This window comes from Vitis vinifera, chromosome 3 (genome assembly GCF_030704535.1).
Source record: "Vitis vinifera cultivar Pinot Noir 40024 chromosome 3, ASM3070453v1".
NCBI lineage: Eukaryota > Viridiplantae > Streptophyta > Magnoliopsida > Vitales > Vitaceae > Vitis > Vitis vinifera.
This window is the reverse complement of record NC_081807.1, coordinates 2,875,097-2,900,517: the sequence shown is the minus strand read 5'-3', so window position 1 is coordinate 2,900,517 and position 25,421 is coordinate 2,875,097. Positions and strand designations below refer to the sequence as shown.

At 36.6% G+C, this 25,421-nt stretch overlaps 6 protein-coding genes across 7 annotated transcripts; 3 read left to right on the top strand and 3 right to left on the bottom strand.

Annotated features, from left to right (window-relative positions):
- Positions 1 to 11: 11 nt before the first annotated feature.
- On the top strand, positions 12 to 3,469 carry LOC100260562 (uncharacterized). 2 transcript variants are annotated; one of them, XM_010647388.2, is made up of 5 exons: positions 12 to 734; positions 809 to 1,071; positions 1,627 to 1,764; positions 2,604 to 2,843; positions 3,062 to 3,469. In XM_010647388.2, the coding sequence occupies exons 1-5, from the start codon at positions 53 to 55 to the stop codon at positions 3,173 to 3,175; spliced, it is 1,437 nt and encodes a 478-aa protein (XP_010645690.1). In that variant the 5' UTR covers positions 12 to 52; the 3' UTR covers positions 3,176 to 3,469. The 2 variants fall into 2 exon arrangements, with proteins under 2 accessions (XP_010645690.1, XP_002283140.2); XM_002283104.3 differs by having other exon boundaries at positions 20 to 734; positions 2,595 to 2,843.
- On the bottom strand, positions 3,459 to 5,532 carry LOC100265928 (pentatricopeptide repeat-containing protein At2g03880, mitochondrial). Its single transcript, XM_002279938.4, has one exon. It carries the CDS (start codon positions 5,530 to 5,532, stop codon positions 3,661 to 3,663), a length of 1,872 nt encoding a protein of 623 aa, XP_002279974.1. The 3' UTR covers positions 3,459 to 3,660.
- Positions 5,533 to 5,963: 431 nt separating this feature from the next.
- Positions 5,964 to 8,545, top strand: LOC100243609 (exopolygalacturonase). The gene is made up of 6 exons (XM_019218958.2): positions 5,964 to 6,173; positions 6,618 to 6,758; positions 6,878 to 7,054; positions 7,386 to 7,675; positions 7,756 to 7,984; positions 8,224 to 8,545. The coding sequence occupies exons 1-6, from the start codon at positions 5,964 to 5,966 to the stop codon at positions 8,449 to 8,451; spliced, it is 1,275 nt and encodes a 424-aa protein (XP_019074503.1). The 3' UTR covers positions 8,452 to 8,545.
- An 89-nt stretch (positions 8,546 to 8,634) lies between these two features.
- On the top strand, positions 8,635 to 14,107 carry LOC100265775 (damage-control phosphatase At2g17340). The gene is made up of 12 exons (XM_002283073.4): positions 8,635 to 9,094; positions 9,955 to 10,020; positions 10,321 to 10,387; positions 10,523 to 10,591; positions 10,779 to 10,919; positions 11,292 to 11,420; positions 11,560 to 11,646; positions 12,877 to 12,951; positions 13,034 to 13,111; positions 13,237 to 13,314; positions 13,670 to 13,732; positions 13,841 to 14,107. Exons 1-12 carry the CDS (start codon positions 8,925 to 8,927, stop codon positions 13,919 to 13,921), a joined length of 1,104 nt encoding a protein of 367 aa, XP_002283109.1. The 5' UTR covers positions 8,635 to 8,924; the 3' UTR covers positions 13,922 to 14,107.
- A 228-nt stretch (positions 14,108 to 14,335) lies between these two features.
- Positions 14,336 to 15,907, bottom strand: LOC104877917 (cysteine protease XCP1). The gene is made up of 4 exons (XM_010647397.3): positions 15,384 to 15,907; positions 15,052 to 15,287; positions 14,810 to 14,950; positions 14,336 to 14,728 (listed from the first exon to the last, which is right to left on the bottom strand). Exons 1-4 carry the CDS (start codon positions 15,847 to 15,849, stop codon positions 14,513 to 14,515), a joined length of 1,059 nt encoding a protein of 352 aa, XP_010645699.1. The 5' UTR covers positions 15,850 to 15,907; the 3' UTR covers positions 14,336 to 14,512.
- A 1,751-nt stretch (positions 15,908 to 17,658) lies between these two features.
- LOC100248746 (CMP-sialic acid transporter 4) lies at positions 17,659 to 23,819 on the bottom strand. The gene is made up of 15 exons (XM_010647407.3): positions 23,672 to 23,819; positions 23,020 to 23,083; positions 22,831 to 22,894; positions 22,642 to 22,753; positions 22,463 to 22,542; positions 21,557 to 21,632; positions 21,339 to 21,439; positions 20,839 to 20,910; positions 20,510 to 20,558; positions 20,367 to 20,408; positions 20,104 to 20,225; positions 19,429 to 19,488; positions 18,447 to 18,495; positions 18,234 to 18,328; positions 17,659 to 18,033 (listed from the first exon to the last, which is right to left on the bottom strand). The coding sequence occupies exons 1-15, from the start codon at positions 23,696 to 23,698 to the stop codon at positions 17,982 to 17,984; spliced, it is 1,065 nt and encodes a 354-aa protein (XP_010645709.1). The 5' UTR covers positions 23,699 to 23,819; the 3' UTR covers positions 17,659 to 17,981.
- Between the last annotated feature and the right edge of the window lie 1,602 nt (positions 23,820 to 25,421).

Sequence of the window (25,421 nt, the reverse complement as noted above, 5' to 3'; positions counted from 1 at the left end):
TTTTGAAAAAGGTTATTTTAAATTGCAAATTGCCACCTCAGCAATTTCAGATATGAGCGAGCGTGAGTTTGAGGGCACGACTGTTTATTCAGATAGGATGCAGCTTCAGCTCTACGCCCATCCAGCAGTGGCGGAGGCTCCGACTGCCAGAAGCTCTCGCTATTCCATGGGCACCTTCTTCTATGCTCTCTTTATTCTATCTCTACTCTTCTCCACAGTCGGAGCAGATGATGATTCTTCGATCGTCTCCAGGTTCCAACGCTACCTCCAGATCAACACTGCCCAACCAAACCCTAACTACTATGAAGCTGCCGATTTCATCGTCTCTCAAGCTCAATCCATCTCTCTCCATTCCCAAACCCTCGAGTTCGTCAAGGGGAAACCTATTGTTCTCCTCAAATGGCCCGGCTCTAACCCGAATCTCCCCTCCATCCTCCTCAACTCCCACACCGACGTTGTTCCGGCTGAGCATCATAAATGGACTCACCCTCCGTTCGATGCTCATGTTGATGGAAACGGCGACATCTACGCCAGGGGGTCTCAGGACATGAAGTGTGTTGGTCTGCAGTACCTGGAAGCCATTCGCCGGCTCAAGAGTTCTGGATTTCAGCCGCTTCGAACAGTGTACTTGTCGTTTGTTCCCGATGAGGAGATTGGCGGACACGACGGCGCGGAGAAATTCGCTGATTCGGATGAGTTCAAGAAGATGAATGTTGGAATAGTGCTTGATGAAGGTAAATTGGATGTTGGCAAGCTTTGTGATTTGAGAACTTTGTTTTCTCGATGAATTCTTAATCTGCGTGAGCAGGTTTGGCTTCTCCGAATGAGAATTACAGGGCGTTTTATGCGGAGAGGAGTCCGTGGTGGCTGGTAATCAGGGCTACTGGAGCTCCCGGACACGGGGCGAAGCTGTATGACAACACTGCCATGGAGAACATTCTGAAGAGCATTGAGAGTGTGAGGAGGTTTCGGGCAGCACAGTTTGATTTGGTGAAGTCGGGTTTGAAGAGTGAAGGCGAGGTTATCTCGGTCAATATGGTTTTCCTGAAGGCTGGCACACCATCCCCAACTGTAAGTTTTCCAATCCCAAGCTTCTATGAAGTTGCTTTGATATTGGTTCAATCAGTTCTATGAAATGATTCAGACTTGGGATGTACTGTAGACCAGTTAAGGAGTAACCCAGTGACTCGGAAGTATCATATTTAAGGTATTGCATGAACACCATAAGGGGTGATAAGTATGACCTATAATGAAGTGCTCTTAGGGCAGGCACTACCTCTTGTTTACACCACAAGATATTAACCATAAGCCTCATTGCACAAACATCTGATTTCCTTGTAAATTAGAGAAGTTAATTTAATTGCATCTGGTTAGACATTCATAATGTGTTTCGTTGTTTTGCTATATCTTGTGTGTTTATTCTAATTCTTTTTTCCAAGTAATGTCTAGTGGTATTGTGCAAGAATGCATTCAATGACAAGGAGCAAAAGTGATCAACTTTTTCAGATAGTTGTTTTTTGTATTACAGTTTGTTATTTGGTTGAAATCCTCAACCATGTTACTGACATTCAATGGTGATATGTTTCTCACGCTTAAGGGCATGTGTATTTCTTTCTTGTCCATCAGGGCTTTGTCATGAACTTGCAGCCTTCTGAGGCAGAGGCTGGTTTTGACATCCGGATCCCACCAACTGCTGATCAAGTATCCTTGGAGAAACGGATTGCTGAGGAATGGGCACCTGCTTCACGGAACATGACATTTGAGGTAATATACCCCACTGGATGCCTTTCTTTTTCCCTTTTTGGTAACAAATTTAGCAGCATGAGAAGGAAACAGTTTTCTTGTTGTTCCTGGAAAGCTATGTTTGCAATTAATGTGGGAGCCTATGGATTATTGATGATTAAATGGCTATGGCTGAGGATTATCTAATCTCCTTTGCTATATGTTTCTTTAATTAAAGATTTTTGAACGTTTCTACTAAAACACTGGAAAACATAGATAGAGGATATTTAGGTCTTTGATCAGTATATCTATATACACCAGCTTCTTTCTCTCCATCCCACTACCTTTTTTTTTATTTTCTCAGTTACTGTCATTTGGTAAAATGTGAGAAAGGACAAAACTTGATAAAGAATAAACTTTAGGATGATGAGTTTTACACCAGGCCACATGCTTACTTCATTTAAAATAAGGAACAAACCTGTTGTTGTTGCCATTTGCAAATTGTATGTGGCACAAGAACTAGTTGCCAGTGGTTTGTACCTATGGGTGGTGTGGAATTAGATGATTCTTTATTGCATTTGTTTGGCTGTTGGTATTGATGTGTGCAATAGGAAAAAGGGTGCTTATGGAATGATTTATTTGGTCTAGTTAAAGTTGGTCCATGATAACCCTTTGATGGTGGCAAGGCAGCCTGGGTGTGTTATGTTGGTACCGAGTATAGATTTGCAGACTATTGCACATTCTGTTTGCAGTCTTTGTTAAAAATATGATTCTAGATCCGTTTAAACATGTAAACCATTGGTTTAAGAATTTTAGGTTTCAGGACTTGAGGTGGTTTTTCCATTGCCAATCACCCCTAACAACATTTGTAGCTTGGGCAGTTTAAGCAAAAGGTTTCAGTGTATGACAAGTTTGGGAAGCCAGTCCTCACAGCTACAGACAGTTCTAATCCATGGTGGACCTTATTAGAAGAAGCTGTGAAGAAAGTCAATGAAAAACTTGGAAGGCCAGAGATCTTTCCTGCCTCAACTGATGCTCGCTATTTCCGGCAACTGGGCTTGCCAGCAATTGGCTTCTCCCCTATGAAAAACACACCTATTCTACTTCATGACCATAATGAGGTAAACATATAATTTTATTTTCATTTATATCATGTAGCATCAGTCTTCCAATATCAATATGCACACTTGCACAAAAAATGCAGATAGAATCTTGCATTTATATGATTGTCTGAATTTAGTGCATGACTGCAACTATATGTTAGGTTAGCCTGAGTAGAAGATCATTGTTTTTCTTTCACCCTGAGGAGCTGACCATCTTATGTTCCACTTTGTTGCAGTTTCTGAACCAGGCTGAGTACCTGAGAGGAATTGAGATCTATGAGTCGATAATCAAAGCTTATGCATCTTTCAACGAACATACAAGAGATGAAGACCGCAAAGAAGAATTGTGAGGAATCAGAGACGCCTGTTCAGCTCTTAATAGACATGTTCAGCCTCACTTCCCAGTTTCCACCTTGCTGTGAGATGATCAGAATTAGAAATAACATCTTTCTCAGTGATGTATTGGAATTTTACATGTGATGCAAAATAAACATGATCATCCTCACATGTGGTTTGTACATTGTACCAACAAATAAGTATTTAACTCATAATTCACAACTGGATGTTGATCGGCAACTTGAAGAATGTGGAGGGACTTGAAATTACCATCAATGCAAACTATCGGTATCAAAATTTCATTTGAATACCCTGTGATGCAGTTTTTTTCATTGATGGCTATCTGATTATTTCTGTGGTACATTTGATTGTTCCTTATTACATTATAAGCTAAATCTTTAGTGCCCCAGAATCAAATCCAGGATCAGTTCAGCCAATGGATGGTCATATCCATCAACAAAAGAATTTCCTTTGGCAAGCTCATGCTCTGCATCTTCTGCTACCAATAATCCCCACAGGAGCAGACTCCATCTTGAAAATGATGGTACCGGATGGGGTCCCGAATCACAATGCTCCGATGCTCCATCCTCGATACCACTTTTGCAAACACATGACAATCTCCGCAAATCCTTAGATTTTTCCTGATTCTAACTGTTTTCTCCCTTGACAAGTTCATCAGACCGAACATGATTGCCAGTTTCTCACTATGGTATCGAAGAGAATCTTCCTTCTGCTCCCCCTCAAGGTCCTGCAACACAAAATTTGTGTCTGGAACATAGCCTACTCCCATTACTCTCTCTATCAAATCATTCAAACGCTGGACAATCTCTTCTATTTTTGGGTGTGATGTATCTCCTAAAATAAACACATGAATCTGTTTATCCACTTCAATCCAGCTACAACCTGGGGTTTTCCTGATTCCTCTGTTAGTCATGGTCTTCCTCACTTCTGCCACATCTTCCCACCTCTGAGTATTCGCATATATATTAGACAACAGTATGTAGGTTCCTGCATCTTCAGGCTCCAATTCTATGATCTTCTTGGCTGCATAGATAGCTAGATCCACATTTCTATGAACCCTGCAGGCACCCAGCAAAGTCCTCCATGTTACTGAATCTGGTTCACATTCCATTTCATGGATTAACTTAACTGCTTCATCAAGCCTCCCAGCTCTCCCAAGGAGATCAATCAGGCAACCATAGTGTTCTCTTCCAGGATCCACCCCGAAAAGCTTCTTCATTGATCGAAAATAGTACCATCCCTTCTCTACCAGCCCAGCATGACTGCAGGCAAACAGAACCCCAAGAACTGTGATATAATTCGGTCTAGACCCTGACTCTTTCATTGACTCAAATAATTCCAGTGCCTGTCGACTGTAACCATTCTGGGCCAAACCTGCAACCATTGTGCTCCAAGATATCACATCTTTCTCGACCATACGAGAAAACGCAGAGTTTGCATCCTCCAAGCTGCCACACTTGCAGTACATATCGATGAGTGCATTGTTGAGAATTAGGTCTTGATCAAACTTGAGTACATGAACATGGACCTGTCTCCCCAATTCTAACAGAGCTAAACCAGTACATGCCCTCAAAACACTAGTCAAAGTAGCTTGATCAGCTAGAAAACCAGCTCTCTTCATCCTCTTGAAAAGATTCAAAGCCTCATTACCATCACTATTCTGAGCGAACCCCCCAATGATTGAGTTCCAAACAACCAAATCCCTAGTGGGCATTTCATCAAAAACACCTAATGCATTATCCAAATCACTCCATTTTGAGTAAACATCAATCAAAGCACTCCGAACAAAGACATCAGACTCCAACCCAGTCTTGATTATCCCACAATGGAGCTGCCTAAGGTTGGGCAGCCCATCACATGCTCTCAAAACTGAAGAGTAAGTAAACATATTTGGTCTCACACCTTCTCTAAACATTAGAATCAAGCACTTCAAGGCCTTGTCATTGAGTTTATTAGAGTAGGCAGATATCATAGTAGTCCAAGAAACAACGTTTCTTTCAGGCATTTCGTCGAACAGATCCTCGGCCTCTTCCAAGAGGTTAAATTTCACGTACATGTTGAGTAAGGTATTGACTACAAACATTTTGGGCTCATACCCTTTACAGAAAATGTGCTCGTGAACTCGCTTTCCTTCTTGGACAGCGCCACGAGCAGAGCAGCACTTGATGAGCTCGGAATACGTGATAGCATCAGCAAATACTCCATGTCTTTCCATAGCATCCATGGCTCTCATTGCTCTGTGAAGGTCCCATTGATGGCAGAAGTTGGCGAACTCGTTAACCAGAGGGGATGGATCAGCCACGTAACGCAACGGCGGTTTCATGCCTTTCAGCTTTGAAATGGCTTTCATGATGGCTCCACGATTGAAATTCTCTTGCGTCTGGGGCTAAAACGCAGCGTTTTTGCCAAGGCAAGGACTGTAGGATAACATTCCTGTTAGGGCGAATTCATGAAGGCCCAATCAAGATAACCCACTTAAGAATCAAGAAAACCCATGAAATTTTGAAAAAGAAACAAAAATCAGAGGTGGGGTTTTCTCATAACATGGGGTCACAGGCGGTGAAGATGTGAATGTAGCGGTTGATAAACCATAACCACTTAATATATCATGTGGTGGAAGTGGGGGTGGGAGTTACAATCTAAAAGCGCGCCCTTTTTTTATTTTACTCTTAACTGAATCTTTTTGCAGACCAACACAAACCCCTGGATTAATTTTTGAGAAGAAGAAAACCCAACTCTCAGAAGACAAAAATAACACTTCATATGTATATGTAAGGGAAGATGGGCACTGACATAATTGGTATCAAACTGCTCTATGTGCTTTCCTTCTTCTTTTGCGTTAATGGCAGAGGATTAGGACTAGCAAGTTCAGGTGCAAATGGTGTTCAAATGCTAGAAAGAAGCCCTGCAGAACTCAAGGGGGCCAACACTCACCTGTTTAATGTCAGGAGCTTTGGTGCTCAAGCAGATGGTCACACTGATGATAGAAGAGTTTGTTCTTGTCATTTTTCTTCTTCTTGTTTTGTTATACTACAATTATTATTTGAAATGACTTAGAAAATTTGAGGTGGGCTTGGAAAGATAGAAGAGTCTTGCTTGACTACTGGGTCACCTTTTAGTTCAGAATTTCCCTGCTGACAATCTCTGGGAAATCAGGTTAATGGGTTAGAATTGCTGATTATTCAGCCAGCTCAGGCAGAGATTAATCCTAAATGGGTTTCCATTCTTAGTCATGAGTCTCTAGTTTTTTTTTTTTGTTTTTTTTAATCTCTTTATCTCCATCTTGGTTGAATATAGGTCATTGGGTGCAAAAACTTCTTCCTTGGCTTAACTGGAACTGAGTTTAGATTTCAATATCCAAGTGAAGGGTTCCAAGATCATATGGTTTTATGTTAAGGATAGTAGGTAACATACAACTATTTCTTGTGATTCCAGGCCTTCACAGCAGCATGGAAGGAGGCCTGCGCCTCAACAGGTAAAGTAAAACTTCTGATACCGAAAGGGACCTATATGATTGGTCCCATTACATTTGCAGGTCCTTGCAACAGCGTATCATCTCTAACTGTTGTGATGAAGGCAAGACTCAGATCTTCATCCATTCCTAGCTTGTCTTCTTTTTGAATCATCTATATATTTTCACATCTTTTTCTATCATGATCTTTGTTGAGGACCAGATTTGAGAAATTAACTTGCAGGGTTATTTGAAGGCTACAACAGACTTGTCTGAATATGGATTCAGTGCGGGTTGGATTGAATTTGGATGGATGAAGGGTCTGACCTTGACCGGTGGAGGGACCTTTGATGGCCAAGGTGTTGAGGCCTGGCCATACAATAAGTGCCCCATCAATGCTAACTGCAAACTTCTTCCCACTGTATGTTTCATCACCAATCCCTTCTCAATGTTTCTGTAGAAAAAAGTCATACCAAAGTGCTTCCACTAGCCCATGTTCAGCTGCCAATGGATAGGATGGGTTAGGGACTTGGGATGGCAGCCCATGAACTAGACAAGATAGGGGAGCCTGAAAAATGAAAATAAATTACATTGATCCTATGGGTTCATATGATTCTAATGGATTAGGCAAGAAGGCTCAATAAGCTGCACTAATGTTCATAATGAGGATAGGGAGATCTCAAATGGTTCTGATTGTCTGAGAATTGACTTTTGAGAAGAAGTTAATAATGATTAACATTTTCTTCTTTCAGAATTTGAAGTTTATTGCAATGAACAAGACGGTTGTTCGAGGTATAACTTCAGTGAATAGCAAGTTCTTTCACATAGCTCTCGTAGAATGCAATAATTTCAAAGGTAGCCAAATCAAGATTTCTGCCCCAGAAAACAGTCCCAACACTGATGGCATCCACATTGAGCGAAGCTCTGGCGTTTATTTTTCTCGATCCCTTATTGGTACTGGCGACGACTGCATCTCTGTTGGACAAGGAAATTCTCAAGTCACTATCACAAGCATCACTTGTGGACCTGGCCATGGCATCAGGCACAGCTATTTCTATTTTCTTAATCATAATTTTATGCCTTTTTAAGCAGTTATATTTGACATTTGGTTTCATATTTCAGTGTTGGAAGCTTGGGAAAATATCCTAATGAAGAAGATGTAAGTGGGCTTGTGGTTAAAGATTGCACCATGACAGGGACTACAAACGGCATCAGGATCAAGACATGGGCTAACTCTCCAGATAGCAGTGAAGCAACCAACATGACATTCGAGAACATCGTCATGAACAATGTGACCAACCCCATTATAATTGATCAAGCATATTGCCCATTCATGTCTTGTGCTTCCAAGGTGAGATCCTCTCTTTCCCTGCAACTTTGCAACCCTTTCCAGAATGCCATGGAAATATTGATTCACAGAGACCAAGAAACAAAGCCTTCCACAATGTTCTCTTTCAACAATATTGCCCTGTGCCCAAGAAATAAATATATGGAGCCCCCCTAACAGTGTTTTATCATTTCAAGGTGGAAATAAATTGCCAAGAGTCACTGATACAAATGCTTTATACATGTATATATATTCAAGTGCAGGCACCATCTAGAGTGAAGCTGAGTGACATATACTTCAAGAACATAAGAGGGACCTCATTATCTGCAGTGGCGGTGACATTGAAGTGTAGCAGAGGGACCCCATGCCAGAACATTTACCTCCAAGATGTTCACCTAGACCTCTCGTCAGGGGAGAAGCATGCCACTTCCTCTTGTAGAAACGTTAGAGTCAAATACAGTGGCACCCAAATTCCTCCCCCTTGTGCTTAATGGATTTGACAGTAGAATTTGGTTCAAGGATTTGAGTGTATTAGCTAGCAGATACGTACTCAATATTCATTATGGAATTTTCTGTCATTTTACATTTAGGTAAACCCAAAAAGGAAAAATGCAAAGAAATAAATTGAACGAGTCAAAATAAGAAGGAAAAAGAAATGTTAAAATCTTTGGAAAGTATGAAAAGGGTTGTTTCAGATTGTGATGGTACTCGACCCCGTTAAAACGGGGCAATAAAAATCAGAAACAGAAGGACAAAGGCAATAGTATTTTCTCCTCAATTCCCTTGAAGGGGGGGTTGTTAGGTTGTGGCCCTTGTGGGGCGTGGTAATCAATAACCCGTTTGGGACGCGTCACTGCCTTGCCTTACTCTAACACCCTTCATTCAATTGGGAGGTTTCTGGGTTTGATTCCCATAACTGGATTAAGTTTTTTGGGTCATTTGGGAAAGGGGAAGAAGGAGAACAATGGAGAGCTCATCTGAATTGGTGGCCTTCCCTTTGCTACTGACTCCGATCGAATCCAACTACAGGGCATGCACTATTCCCTATAGATTCCCCTCTGATAATCCCCGGAAGGCAACCCCTACTGAGCTTTCCTGGATTGATCTTTTCCTCAATTCCATCCCCTCTTTCAGGTTTCTCGTTTTCATCCTCATTTTCTTTTTCCATTTTTTTTTTCTTTGAATTTTTTAGGCTGTTGGGTGTTTGGCATCAATGTGATCGTCTCTAACAAACCCTTTTGAGGAAAAATGATAATTTTTTGCCTTTTTATTTGCTTGATGGGTTGGGTGGTATACCCTTTTCCAGAATACGCTGCTACTCTTTCTAGCCCATTTGATACTTGATGCCGTTCTTCCCATTTCTGGTGCCCAAAGAACAGCAACTTTAACTACTCTTACTGCAATTTATTCTTGATGAGGCATGGATTTGTCATCTTGTTATGTAGGATGATTCCAAAAGTCCCTCCATTTTCTCTCAAATGGAAAGAAGAACAAGCACCTGGTGCCTTTCTGTTAAACAAACTCAAGCCTGTAATTTGTGTGTATTATATGACAATAATTTCACAAAACACACCTATGTAGCAGCGCCCTCATGTCTGGATTTCGGGTAGTTGCTGTTTCCGCCTGCATCTAGAAGCATCTTACCATTACCACAACCATGGCAACTTCACTTTAGATTATTTCTAGAACTTAATTTCTTACAGTATAAGTACATGAACCCAGCCATTATCAAATCTTGTTTGAGTCCATGGCTTACTAATCAGCTATGATTGATTCCTTCCGGACCTGCTTATGGTTGGTTACTGAAAATCCTTTGTCATCTTCCTGCAACTTAATCGAATGGGAGCTTTTGATTTTGTACAAGTTGCATGTGGGAATTTCATAATCCGTGTTGTTTATGCTGGTGCTGTTATTAGATCATGCATTCTTGCCTTCTAGAGTTAGAATGTGATGGAAAACATCATATTCAATAGTTTTGTTATGGTTTGGTGCAGGAAACGAGCAGAGAGTGATGGAACTGTTGCTGATGCTAATGTTAAAGCTGAAAAATTTGCTCAAAGGTGTTTTCCTTTACTTCTATGATGTGTGGTTTTTATTCCATGAAGAGAAAACCTCTCTTCTTAATATGATTTCATATCAAAAATTCTAAAATGATACCATTTTAATGACAAGGGCTCCATAATAGCATTCTAGATAAATAACTATAGTCACCAAGAACATGGAATGTGATTGCCTGCTCTTCAGTAGGAGTGATACATCTTTCTTGATATAAAATTGCATGATCATAGTTAATGTCAGATCTTCTGATTGGTTTATGGTTTGTGCCTGATTGGTTGTGATTTGTGTTTAATTTGTGGAAGGTACTCCGAAATACTAGAGGACCTTAAGAAGGACCCTGAAAGTCATGGTGGGCCACCTGATTGCGTTGTAAGCTAAATATGAAATCACAACTATTTTTAATTTTCGAAACTACATTACCAAATAATATACAGTCAGATTTGGTGGATGATACCATTTTACTGTGAAAAGGCTGAATTTCCATACTTTTTTTGGGGGGGTTAGCTTCTCTGCAGGCTTCGCGAACAAGTTCTTAGAGAATTGGGATTCAGAGATATATTCAAGAAAGTTAAGGTAACTGTTGATATGTTATTTGGATGTTAAATCTTGGAGAGTACTCTTGGGTTTCTTTTTTGGATGTCCTGAATTAAGGCCAAACATTGTTGGTTGGTTGGTTTGTGTTAGGTTTCATAAAGCTTGGAAATAGTCTTGTGTATCTCTATTTCTACTCAAATAAGTGTTTCTTTTGTGATTAAACTAGGATGAAGAGAACGCTAAGGCTATATCCCTATTTGAGAATGTTGTTCATCTTAATGATGCCATTGAAGATGAAAGCAAGCGTTTGGAGAATCTGGTTAGAGGGATTTTTGCGGGGAACATATTTGATCTTGGTTCTGCACAGGTAACTTTAGCTTTCAGCTGGAATGTTATGTGAATCAATTACTATGCGCTATATTTCTTTTTTTCTTTTTTCTTTTTTTTTTGGAGGTTTATTCTCGAGTGCCTCAAAATGTATTAAACCCATCATAACTGGAAGACTTTATTATTAATCTTACTTTGTAATTTTCAACTTATTGTGAAATGGACCTCTTTTCTTTTCTTTTTTATTTAATTTTTTTATAACACTGTAATATTTAGGTAGTGATGAATTTATATCATTTGGTTCTTGGGTTTTGTACAAATCTTTTCTAATAGTATAGAAATAGGTTTAAACATTCAAACAATTTCAGTAGCACTTCCATTGTTATATCACTCCTTTTTCTGCTTCTTGAAGCTTGCAGAGGTTTTCTCAAAGGATGGGATGTCCTTTCTGGCTAGTTGTCAGAACCTTGTCCCTCGACCTTGGGTTATTGATGATTTGGACTCTTTTAAACTGAAATGGAGTAGAAAATCTTGGAAAAAGGTAAGTTCCATATGTGATTTATTTTATTCAATGGCCTCTTACTTCTAATTAAGTTTTCAATTTATCCATGTTAGTAAAGAAGTCATTAATCTGTTTCTTCTTTACCTGCACCAATCAGCTCATTCATCTCTCATGACAGGTAATAATTTTTGTTGATAATTCTGGTGCGGACATCATTTTGGGTATTTTGCCGTTTGCAAGAGAGTTACTCCGATGTGGGTCACAGGTTTGCATTCATAACCTGTTGCCTTTATGATATCTAGCTCTTCCTGATATTGAAAGTGGGAAAGTTTTTCCTTCTGGAAAACATGAGTTCAACATAAGTGAATGACTGAACTTTTAATTGTTCACTTTGTGTCAAACCAGAAAAAGTTTTCATTGGTTTTTTTGTTAGGTGAATAAGTGATATATTAAAAGGTGCCCAACAACAAAGGGGTCATATCCCTGGTATTCAGAAAGTATAAGAGAGCACCAATTGGCAAAGGGAAAAAAAAAACTCTGTACCCAAAGCGGAGGCCTCCCCACCCTGAGCAATCAATAAACTCCAAAGAGTGAAAAGAAAAATGTGTTTATTGTTTACCTGACTTCTCAAAATTGATTTATCAAACATGGACATCAGGTTACTTGTCTAATATACATTAACACTTATTTTACTAGCTCAACTCAACTAAAAAAGTATAAATCTCAACCACTCGAGATTGACTACATGAATCCCTAACCTGAATTAAATCACTCCTCTGTACTATATTGCTGCATTCTTGTCTTGTTACCCACAGTGGTGGAACCATCTTAGATGACTTCCCTCCTCTTGCTCTTAATTGGTGGCATCTCTCATGTCTTTCTCATGTTTTTAGTTATTGAACTTGTGCTCCATTTAGATCTTGGAAATTGCAAAAGAAAGGATTTATTTTTTATTTTTTATCGAATAGCAATTTCTTGTTTGATTATGATGGAAAGCCATGAAGTTAAAAAAAAATATAATGAAAATTATATAAAAATTTCACACATTTACAACTTCTCTTTGTGTGGAAGGATTAATAAAGTTAGAGAATGAAGAGAGAAGAAATTTATTTGACTCAAACTTAATTTTGTTTTCCTTGTGCTTGGGGGGAGATTTGGGTTGAATAAGTCATTCAATTCTAAGCAAATTTGACCCCTAAAGCCTATCTCAAGCGGCAAAGGGTTTGGTGGAGATGAAGGAGGTTCCAAGTTCAATGCTCAGGAGGGAAAATTTTGAACTAAAGAAAAAGGGCCTATCATAAAAATAAATAAATAAAATACTCAAGCAAATTTGTAATCCATCTTTGGTGACACTATCTCAAATCTCACATGGTAATGTTTTTCATTTTTGGTCTCCAAGTACTAAATCACCACCTTCATTTCCAGAGTTTCTTTGGTATCAATTATCCAGATTATTATTCACTATTTTTATGGTTTCTATGTTGACTTAATGCAGGTTGTCTTGGCAGCTAACGATTTACCTTCAATCAATGATGTAACTTACCCTGAACTAATTGAGATAATAGCAAAGGTGATGAAGAGTACTTTCTTACACATCCATGATTATGAACATTTCTTTGCTTAGTCTGAAATTTAGTATTGTGATTTGCCAGTTGAAGGATGAAAATGGGCAGCTGGTGGGTGTTGATACTTCTAATCTTTTGATTGCCAATTCTGGTAATGATTTACCGGTAAGAAACTCAAACTGCTGCCCTTTATTTATGTCACAAATGGAGATTTTCTCTCTGATGTCCAAAACTTGTTGGACGTCGTAGTTATATGATAATAACCTCATTCTCCTTACCCCTCATTACAGGTTATTGATCTTACAAGAATATCGCAAGAGCTTGCCTACCTGGCTAGTGATGCTGACCTTGTCATATTGGAAGGAATGGTAAGCAGCCAGTAGATTCATGAAACATTTTCCTTATTTCCCCACTTTAAATGACTTCTCAAATAAGAGGTTGGCATTGGCAAGGCATAACTAGTATCACAAAATTTTGTGCAGGGAAAGTTTTTTAGATCACACTATGTTTTGAGTCTTTCAGAGGATGAGTTAGTGGATATTTAGACTCTAGAGCAGAAAAAACAACTCATGATCAAATAGGAACTGTAACCTAAAGATATTGATAGCCTTTCTGTTTATATCGTCTATGTCTTGGATTGATTAAATAATGGCTAATTGCTAATTGCTGAATAGGCTCAAACTCCCAACTTACGTATATTTGACCTTCTGTTACCTTTGGCAGGGTCGTGGAATAGAGACAAACCTTTATGCTCAATTTAAGTGTGATTCACTCAAAATTGGAATGGTAATGATTTTACTCGTATTGTTCTTGTTGTTTTGAGAAACTCGGTTAACTGAGATTCATTAATTTTCTGACGGTCTCTGTTTACCTTTTCTCCTTGTCTCTTTATAGGTGAAGCATCTAGAGGTTGCCCAGTTCCTTGGAGGGCGGCTTTATGACTGTGTCTTCAAATACAATGAAGTTTTGAGTTAATGTCAATTCTTACTACTATTTTTTATCGAATTGATTTATATTGGAGCCTTCAACCCATGTAGCACAAGGTATTTTGTCCTTGTGGAACTTATGTCTTATGCTGAAGTTTTAGTATCAATAAATTAAAGAAAATGCTGAAAAACTCCTTGCATACATAAGAAGAGCTGCTCCATCTGATTGTTTTTAGGCTTCTCTTGTATTTATTAGAAATTGCATGAACTTTGCTCTGATTGTTCTCTCTCTCTTGTACCATTGTTTTTGGTTTCTTTTATGCTTTGGAAATTGCATGAACTTCATTGCAATTGTTTGGGTTTTTTTAGGTCTCTCTCTCTCTCTCTCTCACACACACACACTTCTCTTGTGTTTATTAGAAAGGATGAACTTTGCTGCTATTCTTTTGATTGTTTTAGGTACTTGTCTGGAAATTCCATAATTTTATTGATGAACATCAGTAGCTTACACAATTAAGCTTCACCAATCCAATGAAAAACAAAAAGGAAAAAGAAAAAACAGCAGGAGAAATATAAAGGGTTAACATAGGTAAAATGAATGATGACATTTATGTTTAGCAGGGAAGCCCAGAACGATTGATCAGTTATCTTTGGTAGGGTAAGAAGCCATTTTGTTGATACCACAGAGCCCTTCAGTTTTTCCTGTATTTCTCTTCATCCTTATGTACCCTTTCTCACCCCATTTTGGTCCCCATGAGTTCTTCACAATGATGTAATCCAACCCCTTTGATGATCCATATCCCACAGCAGCCACTCCATGATCCAGTTCAGTTCCACAAGGCCCATTGAATACTCCCTGCAAAACCAAATTAGTGTTGTAGTCGTATTTCAGGATGCATTGAGAAGAAGATGAGCCAAAAAGAAGTAAACTGCTTACCCCGCTGTAAAACTGGAAATCTCTGCCTGAAGCCTCAATAGCAACACTGAGTGGCTGGTGAGCGAGTGCCTTCAAGAGACTCTCTTCATCCTTCTCTGGCACATCTTCATAACCACTAATTGTCACAATATCCACATCTTCCTGTAGATAACAATAAATGTAACAGGTCAAAAACTACCTTTTGGATTCGTTTCTGCTATGTTGCTATAAACTTGAGACTAGAAGTCAGTCTGTATGTTTACCTTCTGTTCCTCACAAGTGCCTTCCTCCATTAGATATGGGTAATCATCCTCCTTGTGTAGGCCACCATTAGAAGCTATGAAGGCAAATGCATAATCCATCAAGCCTCCATTGCAGCCACTGTTGAAGGTTGTGTCACAGTCAATCAACTCTTGCTCTGACAGTGTCGTTAGATTTCCTGTCACAATCTGGTTGATGCCCTCAACAGCAGCAACTGTTGAAAATGCCCAACAACTACCTGCACATTCACCATGAAAGCTTCTTAATCAACATCACATAACAACACACAAGAAACACATAGATTGAGAGAGAGAGAAAGAGAGAGAGATCTTACCACATGCACCTTGGTTCTTGACATGGGTAACAGCTCCTTTCTTCCTCCAGTCCACAGACTCCGGCAAATCAGCAACATCTCTATACCTGAATTCCCCAGAATAATCCCTACTTCTGGGGAACTCAGCTCTCAATCCCAAGTACTTGCTCTTAAACTCTTCGTGGCTCAAGTCTGCAAACTCATTCAACCCAAGCCAGTAGCTACTCACCTCCTTGTTCCTCTCATCAATGTGATTCAAGTTTTCTCTGAACACCTCAAACCTATGCAGCTTCTCTTCCATGCTCTTATAAACTTTGCCATGTTTCGACACCCATGATTCAAAGCGAGCAATGAGCTTATCTATGCAGGTCAAGTCCTCCGGTGAGTAACCCACAATGGAAAAATCACGAGCCAGAGAAGAAAAAGCAAGGAGGGACAGAGACAAAGCAAGGATGGAGACCTTAGAAAATGAGGAAAGAAGAGCCATTGCTGATGAGGAAGAAGGGTAAGATAAGTATATGTGTGAATGAGGAGGATGAGGGTGTTGAGATATATATATATAGTTATGGTTTCAGTGTTGCTTCCAAGTCAAGTGGTTGAATTGTTTTTATGGAATACTGAGGCTTTAAGGCTGGTTCTTTTGGCAAGCTTTTGTTCCAAGCATGCTCATTCCTTTACCAGATACTGGAACACCTGGTTTTCAGGTAAATATTGAGATAATGAATGGCTGAAAGAAGGTGTGTATTCTACAAGCTGAGAGGAAGAACGGCTCATAATTGCAATGGTCAGGGATGATTAACATGTGCATCTTCTTCAGACAAAACATCCGGTGAAATCTTTAATTAAGTCTTGCAACTTAATTTGTCTTAGAAGGAAAGTGACCTTCCACTGCATTTGGAAAGAGAATTTTATTTAATTGAACTAACTTTTTAAACATAAAAAAAAGTATCTTATTTTTAACAAAAATAACTTAAAAATATTGATTGAGGGTGTTTGGTAAAAATTTATTTTTATTATTTAACGACTTAAAATTTATTTTTTATTTTTTATTTTTTATTTTTAAGTATTAAGGTTGTTTAGTTAAATTAATTTATTCTAAATTATAAAATTTCTATATTTAGGCTTTTTAATTTTAACTAATATTTATCTTTATTGATTTTAACTTATATTTATTTTCATTAATTTTAAGTAATAAATTTATTTGTAAAATATTTACTAAACACCCTCTAAGTTGAAAGTAAATATTAAAGGCGATTTGTTTGACTATTTTCAAAAACTATTTATGATCATTTTTGAAAATTGATTTTTTTTTTTTTTTTTTGAAAAGATAAAAGTCTTGTTTGGTAAAATAGTTTTCTATTCTTTAATATAGAAAAAAACTGGAAAATATATTGATAATTAGAAAATAGAAAACAGTTTTCAATTCTTTAAAAAAATATGATGTTTTCAAATTTAATTGTTTTCCCTTGTTTTTTTAGTGTTGTTTTAAAAAATGGAGAATGTTTAAAAATAAAGTGAAATATATAAAATTTATTTTTTAAAACATATTTAAAAATCTAGAGAATGAGTTAAGAACAATTTAGATTTCTAAAAACTGTTTTAAAAAAAATACTTCCAAACATACTCATAATTTTTTTTTTTAAAGAACAATTTCTATTTTTTGAGAAGTATTTTCAAAAATAGTTCTATGATATTTTCTTTTTTTAAAAAAATTATTTAGAAACTTGAAACATTTTAAATTTGTTTTCTTTATTTCCAAATATTTTTAAAAAAAAGGTTTTATGTAATGTTTTACTTGCAACTATTCTTCGTATTTGTCTAATTATTTTTTAAAATAGTCTTGAAAAAATAAGTAAAAACAATTAAAATATGCTCTTAGAAAACACCGTACTTTCTTTCAAATATGTTTTCCTATTTTTTTTTCCAAAAAAAAAAAAAAATGTTTTTAAGAACAATCATACATTTTCATTAGTAGTAAGTAGTAACTTCTAATATAAAATACAAAAACTCTTAGGACATTTATAAGGCATTATTTTAAATTTGAAAATATTTGAAGTAATTTTTTTAAAAAAACAAGGGTAAGTTTTGTAATTTTTGTATAAGAGTATATATAAGTTAATAGTATTTTCTATTTTTATATGAGAGCTTTTACTATTTCAAATTGGTTACATAGTTTCCCATATAGCAACCATTGCTTCCATTAATTATTTCACATTGAAATGGAAGTTGTTAAAGATAAAATTTTTGGACTTTGGCAAGAAAAAGACAGAAAAAAACAGAAAAATTGGCTCAAATGTAGTTAAAAACAATGAATCAGATTCTAAAAGATGAAACCCATCACGTTGAGGTACCGCTGTCGCTCAAGCAAATTCAAGCTTGTCAATCTTGTAATGAGCAGCGGCGGCAGTGACATACATTCAGTGTTAAGTGGCATATACTACCTAATCTATATTTTGAATTGGTAACATCAAATATTAATTGGAAGTAAAATGGAACAAAAGATCTCACGCCATTGGTGTTTTCGTGAACAGCTCAGTTGGCGAGGCAGCAAATGGAAGTTGGTCCTTATCTTCACAGCTTCTCGAGTGGGCAAGGATGGTGGCAAGGCAACGTCGGTCATCATCTTTGCAGCTTTCCAATGGAGTGCAAATATATTGAGACAGAGACAACACTGAAATAAAAAATAGATAAAATTGGTTAGAATCAAGGAATTAAATCCGTTTTTAATTTGCTTCACAAACTTGTTAAAGTTTATTTGGATGGGCAATCATGGGTTCGGTTAATTATTAGTGGGATAAAAAACACTAGGCGGTTCGTCATCTGATAAATAGGTTATAATTGAAGCAACTATGTCTTGTAACAAGTACTTACGTTGAGCCGAGGAAGAAGGCGAGGGAGAGATGAAAACCAAACAGAAATACAGAAACAAGTGCGGTGAGGAGCATCGCCACTGAGGTAGAATACACCTGCAAAAGGTGGGAGAGCTAACTAAATATTCGAAGCTCCATTGTGAGCAGAGAAAATGTGAACTCAATTTTGATCAACACTCTGTAACACATCCTCAAGTAATAGTCTTTGTTTTACCTTCACAATATTGTCAGCATACTTCATTACCATAGACACTGCAATTCCACTGTGAAAAACAACAAATTGTTGGTATGATTCAGAATGGATGTAGATGATACGGAGCAGCCAGAACTCATGAGAAAAAGAAATAGTCACTAATATAGAAAACTTTGTAATGTTATTAATTTATATGTCTGCCATTTATTTATTTAACTCAATTGGAGCTGGGATATATGCTCTTTTAATTGGTCTAGGTCCTGCTAAGGAGAACATTTTGGGGATAAAAGGGCTCCAGGCAAGCCAAACCAAAAATTTAGGTGGAAGGTTAGTCTTCCGAAGTTAAAATTTGGCATATGCCTACCATGCAGGATAAATCGAGGTTGTGGCACAAGAATCTTGACATGCCTGCTTGGAAAGAGGCAACAAACAACTGGGTGTACTGTACAGTAAATGGGAAGGCTAGTTGTTCTTTTGTTCCTCTTTTTAGCCTAAAGGAGCAATCACAATGGAGATTTATAACGACCATTTTCAGAAACCTTAATCAGCTCAGCTTAGTTTTTTGGATTCATGCTGTATCTTGCTTCACATTTAACTTTTTGTTTTTCCCTTTCTTTTTTTGATAGGCAATTTCCTTTCATTGACTCAAAAGATGATCTCTTTCACTCCTATGAAAGGAGCCTTATAATGGCTAATCTAAAGGATAAAACCAGCCTTTGGGTGGAACCTAAATATAAGCGAACATGAGATGGTATATGTAGATTATAGCAACCATTGCTTAATTTTATACCATTCGTCATTATTAGAGTTTATTTGCAGAAGGGCTATTTAAGCTCCAGTTGTCACTACTCAAAAACCTGAGTTTGAGAGTAAGAAGTACATTTACTGATACATCTGATATAAAAAGCACAATCAGTGGTAGCTCTGATATGAAAAGTACATCTACTATGTGCAAGAAAACAAACTACCAATAAATTTATTGAAACAAAGAAGTTTTAAATACCTCAGTGCATGGTTGACAATCATGAGAACTGTAATTAATGAGTATCCATGGAAGAACCCCCTGAACAAAAACAAAGAAGCTTGTGAAGTTAAAGTTAGGGGTTGATAAGATCTTAAAACTAAGACAACATATATGTATATTTATTGGTTTATATATATTGGTTTAAAGAGGCATATGTAGAATATGCGATCAAAGCCACACCCAAAAACAGGTAAAAGGATATAATTTGTAATTAAGAAGCTTATTAACTTGCAACTAATTTCCTCTATCTTCCACCTTTTTGATAAATTATATTTCATAAACAAAATAGAAGTATATTTTGGTGAATTAAGAATAAATATAATTCAGAAACAAACTAGAAGTATATTTTGGTGACTTGAGAGTAAATGAACAAGCCAAAGTAGTTTGGAGGCAATGCTACTGATAGATAGAGCTCCTTTCATTGGGGAAAAGAAATTATCCAAATAGGCAGGCTGAATTTTCATAAATAATGATCCAATCATCATCCGAGTTAGTGAATATTGTTTTACATGATAATATGAATGAAATTGATGTCAGCTATTAGCATCTCCCATGTTTGAAACTTTGCATACCTGATCAGGCTTAAACTTCATGCAGATTATACAAGAACTGAAAGCATGAGCAGAATAAAAAGAAAATAGCAAAATAAGTTACTTGTTCATGACGGCATCAAAATCTTGAATCACTATTGCAACAGCATTGAAGACCATCCCAAAGACATACAACCAGAAGTTCTGCACATTTATGTTTCTTGATGGACGCTTTTTAATTATGGCCTGGGGAATGCAGAAGCACACACATTAATAAAAGTTACTATGTAGACCACTCAGCTGAGGAAATCATTTAAGTAGAAATGATGCTTTAGACAGGAACTGCAACCCAGGCAACTGGATTTCAAAATGTCTTTAAAAATTTACCTCTGTGTATACTCCAGCAAAGCCACTTAGAAGTGCCATTACCTAAATAAGAAAAACACTGTTATGATTATAATTATAAGCGAAGGATATTTCACAACTTTTTGTTTCAATTTCCTGGATCATCAGAATGTGAACAAACTTACAATGGCCATCATCCAACCTTGAAAAGGTGCTTGAAGAACATGATCAGAACTGCAAGAATAGGGTCATTTCCAATTGTATAAACATTAAATGAACACCAAAAAGGTATACAAATTCCAGGAATTAATTAGCACTTCAAAGTTTTTAAATGATTAACCATATATGCAGTCAACAAATCATGGGGATTGAGATTTTAGAGGTAGATATGCCCAAAAAACTAGAAATTTTTCTTAATGAAACAGAAAATTAGTAATTCCATATGCCAAAAAACAAACTTTGCATAAACCCAATTGCAGGATGCAATTAAAAAGATAGTCAGAATCAGTCTTACGAGGGATTAAGTTGTGCTGTAGTGCAACCAGCACATAGTAGAATGAAAGCTGCCCACTGTATTTCACTTAACCTGAAAGAAAATAATTAAGCAAAATGACTAATAAGAACTCACAAAGTCCTAGCTATGTGTGTATCTTCTTGGCTTTTTCCAGTTTTGTGGATAAAATAACAGCTAAATTCACATTCCATTGCTGTCCAAACAGCCAAAAAGCAGCTCAAATCATATTTTCTTAAAGTCATGGATGCATTTAATATTTATGAAAAACATTGTTAGCTCAAGAACATATTAAAGGGAAAAGAACTATATTTATTCATTTATTTCTCTTTATTTTTCTGGTATTTGTTCTCCTAAAATAAAGGAAATACCAGTAAGACAACCAATATATCAAATGGCATTACCATTGTTTGTCATTGCAGTAAAATACTTTAGTATGGGTAGTTTGTAAACTTTCCATGTGCAAGGGAGAATATCCAGTATAATAAATGAGAAGGACTCACTTCTTCTTGAGAATAATTCGATATAACACACCAGTGCTGATGATATTCAGGTTCTTTAGTATCTGATAACCTGGAGCATCTACATATGCAAAGATGTAATACTGCAACAAAAAGGAGAAAATATATTCACTCAACTTTTGGAAAACAAGAAGACAAAAACTACTATAAAATTTTAAAAATAAAAAATAAAAGAAAATAAACAAACTACCACAACCAACCTGAAGTAAATTTTTAACGAGGTAAAGTGCTGCAGGTATAGGGAAAACGATAACTTCGTCCAATGATGAACTCAACCTAATAAATAGCAGGAGATACACAAGAACAAGCCATTACAAAAGTGCTTTGCTAAAATTCATTTCTAGCTACCAAATCAATTGAAATTAAATTTAGATTAGGTACTGAAGTTGCAAACAGAATCAACCAATCAAGATAATGCAACCAATTAACAATTTCTCCCCAGAGATTACCTACCAGGCTGATAAGCCAACTCAATAAGATAATACCATCCATTTGATGCATGTATTTGGGTTAGGTTAACCAGTTACTTCTAAACGTAAAACCAACAAATTCATCTTTAGCTTGCCTAAAAGCTTTAAGCCAAGAGAGTACATCAACACCAATTATAACAACCTCATACATGAGTTGCAGAACATAGCATTCCTATCAGAAAAGTTTTTAAAATCTAATAAGAATTAAAAAAAAAAAAAATTCAAACAAAATCCATTTTATTTTGATAATCAAGAAAATATATTAAAGGAGCTGAAAGGGGGCAAATCCTAGCATGCCGGAGTATACAAAGAACACCCAGAAAAAGAAAGGAAATGGCAGCAACAAACAAGGGCCTAAGCTAACAACAACCTATCAATGAAATCCCAAAATAACAAGTTTCCTTCCTCAAAGGAACCCCTTCACCACAGAAATGAAGCCTTCAACCAGAGGGATTTTAATCTTGACCCTCAAATTGATTTTTGTTAATAGTTATAAAACATACATCCAGCATATACAATTAAAGGAAATAAGAAAAAAACCAGAAGATAAGTCATTGCCTCATATTAATGGCTAACAGAATAAATGACAAAGGAAATGAACAGGAAAAAAAAAACAAATAACAAAAGAAAGGTAACCTGTTATCATCAGTAACACCTTCATTCCCCCAGATCCTTACCAGGGCAGCTAGTGATAATGCGCATTTCAAAGTCTCCACCTAATTTCAGGAATAGGAAACAGAAGGTGAAGTTTGAAATACAATTCATTAACTTGACACCCATCATTTATCCTCAAAAAGAGAAATCTATTTCCTCACCAAAAAATTAGCAGTTGTCACACTATACTCGTACTTTCCGGCTCTCTTGGACCAGACAATTAGTATGGCTTGTGAACTCGTAAGAACAGTCAATGCAAGTGTAACAATGGACCTAATTCCATGAGAAAGAAATCAAAAAGTAAATAATAGTTCCTGCACATGATAATAGAATAAAATGATAGCTCTTACTTGCGCTTCCACTTGGTGCGGTCAATTGAGTGGCCTCCCAAGGTTGCCATATTATTTGTATGAGCTGCAAGATCAATAGCAATAATAAGGACCATCTGAATGTAGTGGCTCATGAATCCCCGAAAATTAAGATGAATTACTCATTGGGTGCTGGATCAAGTTCAAGTTGAGCTTTATGGAAAAACATACCACCAGAAAGAGCTTTCCCTCGTAGGCTCTCTATATCATCACCACCTGCACCACCATCTTTGTCCTACAAATTACACATAATTTGAAACATTAAAGCAACAAGGAATCAGCCTTGCAAAGTTTCAAATCCACAATAAGCAATCTGAAAAAACTGCTGTTCAAGGTTATGCTTACTAATTAATTGAAAAAAAAAACGCTATGTTTAAAGATTCGAAGTAAAGACACAAAACATTAAGATTTAATTTCACATACAACGGCCATGATTCAACAAGAAATGAACATATTCGATCAGACTAAGTGTACACAAACTCACTGAAATCAAAACTCGACTATTTCAAGTTGGAGACAGTTAACGAAATGCAGCAAAGGTTTTTCAAACAGTATTAACTTTCCAGTTGTTAAATCAATTAAGAAACACGATTCAATGGACAAGCCGGGAGAGTATTTCAACCGAAAATTTGACAATCGAAAGGCCAAACAGATGAGAAATTGCGTAAAAACCGACCAAATCAATGCAAATGCCGTCAAATTGAATAAGCACAAATTCGAATTCCGTTCCACTGAGCGAAGCAGTGAAAGAGAAAATCAAAACATCAAAAAGAAGAAGAAAAATGTCGATTTCAACATTTTCGAAGATCCGAAAGATGAATACCAGATCTTTGAGCTTCCTATACTCCATTTCTTCACAATCAAGCTTTCCTCCCCAGAGATATCTCTCTCCCTTATCAGGAGATCTCAGAGCTCATCGCTGCAACGCATCTTCAGTGACAGCGGGCCTCCCACTCAGGATCAAGCCCATTAGTTCATTGAGCCCTGGGCCTATATACACAACACAACAAACCAATTTGACCCAATGATCCAATGGGCCTCGGCCTCAGCGATGGGAACTGGATACCAACAAATCTTTGGAATATTCCTTTACACAACTGGCCCACCTACTCGCCTTCCGTAAAGTGAAAATGGGCCCCTCTTTTTTGTGTCGGCTTTTATACTCACCAACGGCATATAAAAATGTGAGGATATGAAAAATGAAATGAGAATGATAATATACCGACAATACAAACAATATGATTATATTTGAAACTAAATCTAAATTATATACTAAAATTCAACGGAAGATATTAAAACTATGTTTGGAATGCGGGAAAATAAAATCACTTTTACGATATTTTAATTAAAAATGAAATGAGAATGATAATATACCACAATACAAACAATATGATTATATTTGAAATTATATCTAAATTATATACTAAAATTCAACGGAAGATATTAAAACTATGTTTGGAATGCGGGAAAATAAAATCATTTTTACGATATTTTAATTCTTTTTTATTCTCGATTTTACCCTTAGGGCAGAGTAAGAGTGAAGGACCCAAATACAAGTTCTTCATAAAATTAAGATTAAAGACCAATTGAAAATGGCCACAAAGTTTTGAGAATGAAGAAAGCATAAAAATGTCGGCAGCAGGCAGAGAGACAGGTAGACTGGTCCTACTACAGGATGTTGATGCCTAATGCCTTCTTCCCACGTTTGCCATTCCCATTCCCATTCCCATTCCCATTCACAGCCATAAATTTATTTTTAAAAATATTAATTAATTTTAGTTGTTTTCACTTATTTTTAAAAAATTGTTTTAAAAAACAATTATATAAACATACTAGCAAAAAATTATTTTTAAAATTGTGGATTAAATTCGTAACAGGCTAGCAAACCCTAATTGTAGTTCGAGAATAGATTATGGGTTCAAATCCTAACCTTTAAAAGAAGTGTTAGAATTAATCAAAATGAGCTTAATATATAATATTGGCCGGCCATGGAACAAAAAAGTAGTTTTATCAAGGAATCACCCGAGAAGCTACATTATTTGAAAATTGGAATCGAGTATTTTCAATTTGGAGTAGCATGTGCATAAGAACACTTCATCCACTTTTTGGTGCACAAATAGTTATAGCGAGTTACCAATCAGGAGATGTCACGTATGCATTCGATTCATCTCAATCTATTGTATACGTCCTAATATCCTAATTATATTACTCCGATGCATTGAATATACATTTTTTTTTTTATAACAAATTAAAAAAATACCATTAATAAGAGCTATCTCGTATGCAATTAAACCCAATCTAGTACCCTAATTTCATTACTTGAATATACATTTTTGAAATAACAGTAATTATGTTACTTTATTTATATTATATACATATATTTAATCTAATTAATTTGTATCCTAATCTTTTTTTTTTTTTTTGAACGTTAATCTCATTTATGTATATATATAAATTTTCTCGAGAAAAGCCCTCCCATGATGATGGGAGGATTTAGTGGTGTAAAACAATGAATGGAATCACATTCACATACCCCACCACCCCTCTCTCTACAACCGAATAAAACAGCCTGT

Bases quoted from the DNA above. Each gene is read 5' to 3' on its own strand.
- LOC100260562 (XM_002283104.3), top strand. From the start codon at position 53: ATGAGCGAGCGTGAGTTTGAGGGCACGACTGTTTATTCAGATAGGATG. The intron at 735-808 runs GTAAATTGGATG...CTGCGTGAGCAG, and splicing joins TGGAATAGTGCTTGATGAAG to GTTTGGCTTCTCCGAATGAG. The intron at 1,765-2,594 runs GTAATATACCCC...CAACATTTGTAG, and splicing joins CACGGAACATGACATTTGAG to CTTGGGCAGTTTAAGCAAAA.
- LOC100265928 (XM_002279938.4), bottom strand. From the start codon at position 5,532: ATGAAAGCCATTTCAAAGCTGAAAGGCATGAAACCGCCGTTGCGTTAC.
- LOC100243609 (XM_019218958.2), top strand. From the start codon at position 5,964: ATGGGCACTGACATAATTGGTATCAAACTGCTCTATGTGCTTTCCTTC. The intron at 7,055-7,385 runs GTATGTTTCATC...TTCTTCTTTCAG, and splicing joins ACTGCAAACTTCTTCCCACT to AATTTGAAGTTTATTGCAAT. The intron at 7,985-8,223 runs GTGAGATCCTCT...ATTCAAGTGCAG, and splicing joins TCATGTCTTGTGCTTCCAAG to GCACCATCTAGAGTGAAGCT.
- LOC100265775 (XM_002283073.4), top strand. From the start codon at position 8,925: ATGGAGAGCTCATCTGAATTGGTGGCCTTCCCTTTGCTACTGACTCCG. The intron at 9,095-9,954 runs GTTTCTCGTTTT...GGTTTGGTGCAG, and splicing joins AATTCCATCCCCTCTTTCAG to GAAACGAGCAGAGAGTGATG. The intron at 10,920-11,291 runs GTAACTTTAGCT...TGCTTCTTGAAG, and splicing joins TTGATCTTGGTTCTGCACAG to CTTGCAGAGGTTTTCTCAAA.
- LOC104877917 (XM_010647397.3), bottom strand. From the start codon at position 15,849: ATGGCTCTTCTTTCCTCATTTTCTAAGGTCTCCATCCTTGCTTTGTCT. The intron at 15,288-15,383 runs GTAAGATCTCTC...GTGAATGTGCAG, and splicing joins CAAGAACCAAGGTGCATGTG to GTAGTTGTTGGGCATTTTCA. The intron at 14,729-14,809 runs GTAAGCAGTTTA...TTGGTTTTGCAG, and splicing joins ATTTCCAGTTTTACAGCGGG to GGAGTATTCAATGGGCCTTG.
- LOC100248746 (XM_010647407.3), bottom strand. From the start codon at position 23,698: ATGGAGTATAGGAAGCTCAAAGATCTG. The intron at 23,084-23,671 runs GTATTCATCTTT...TGTAATTTGTAG, and splicing joins ATAGGAAGCTCAAAGATCTG to GACAAAGATGGTGGTGCAGG. The intron at 20,911-21,338 runs GTGAGTCCTTCT...ATTTTCTTTCAG, and splicing joins CGAATTATTCTCAAGAAGAA to GTTAAGTGAAATACAGTGGG.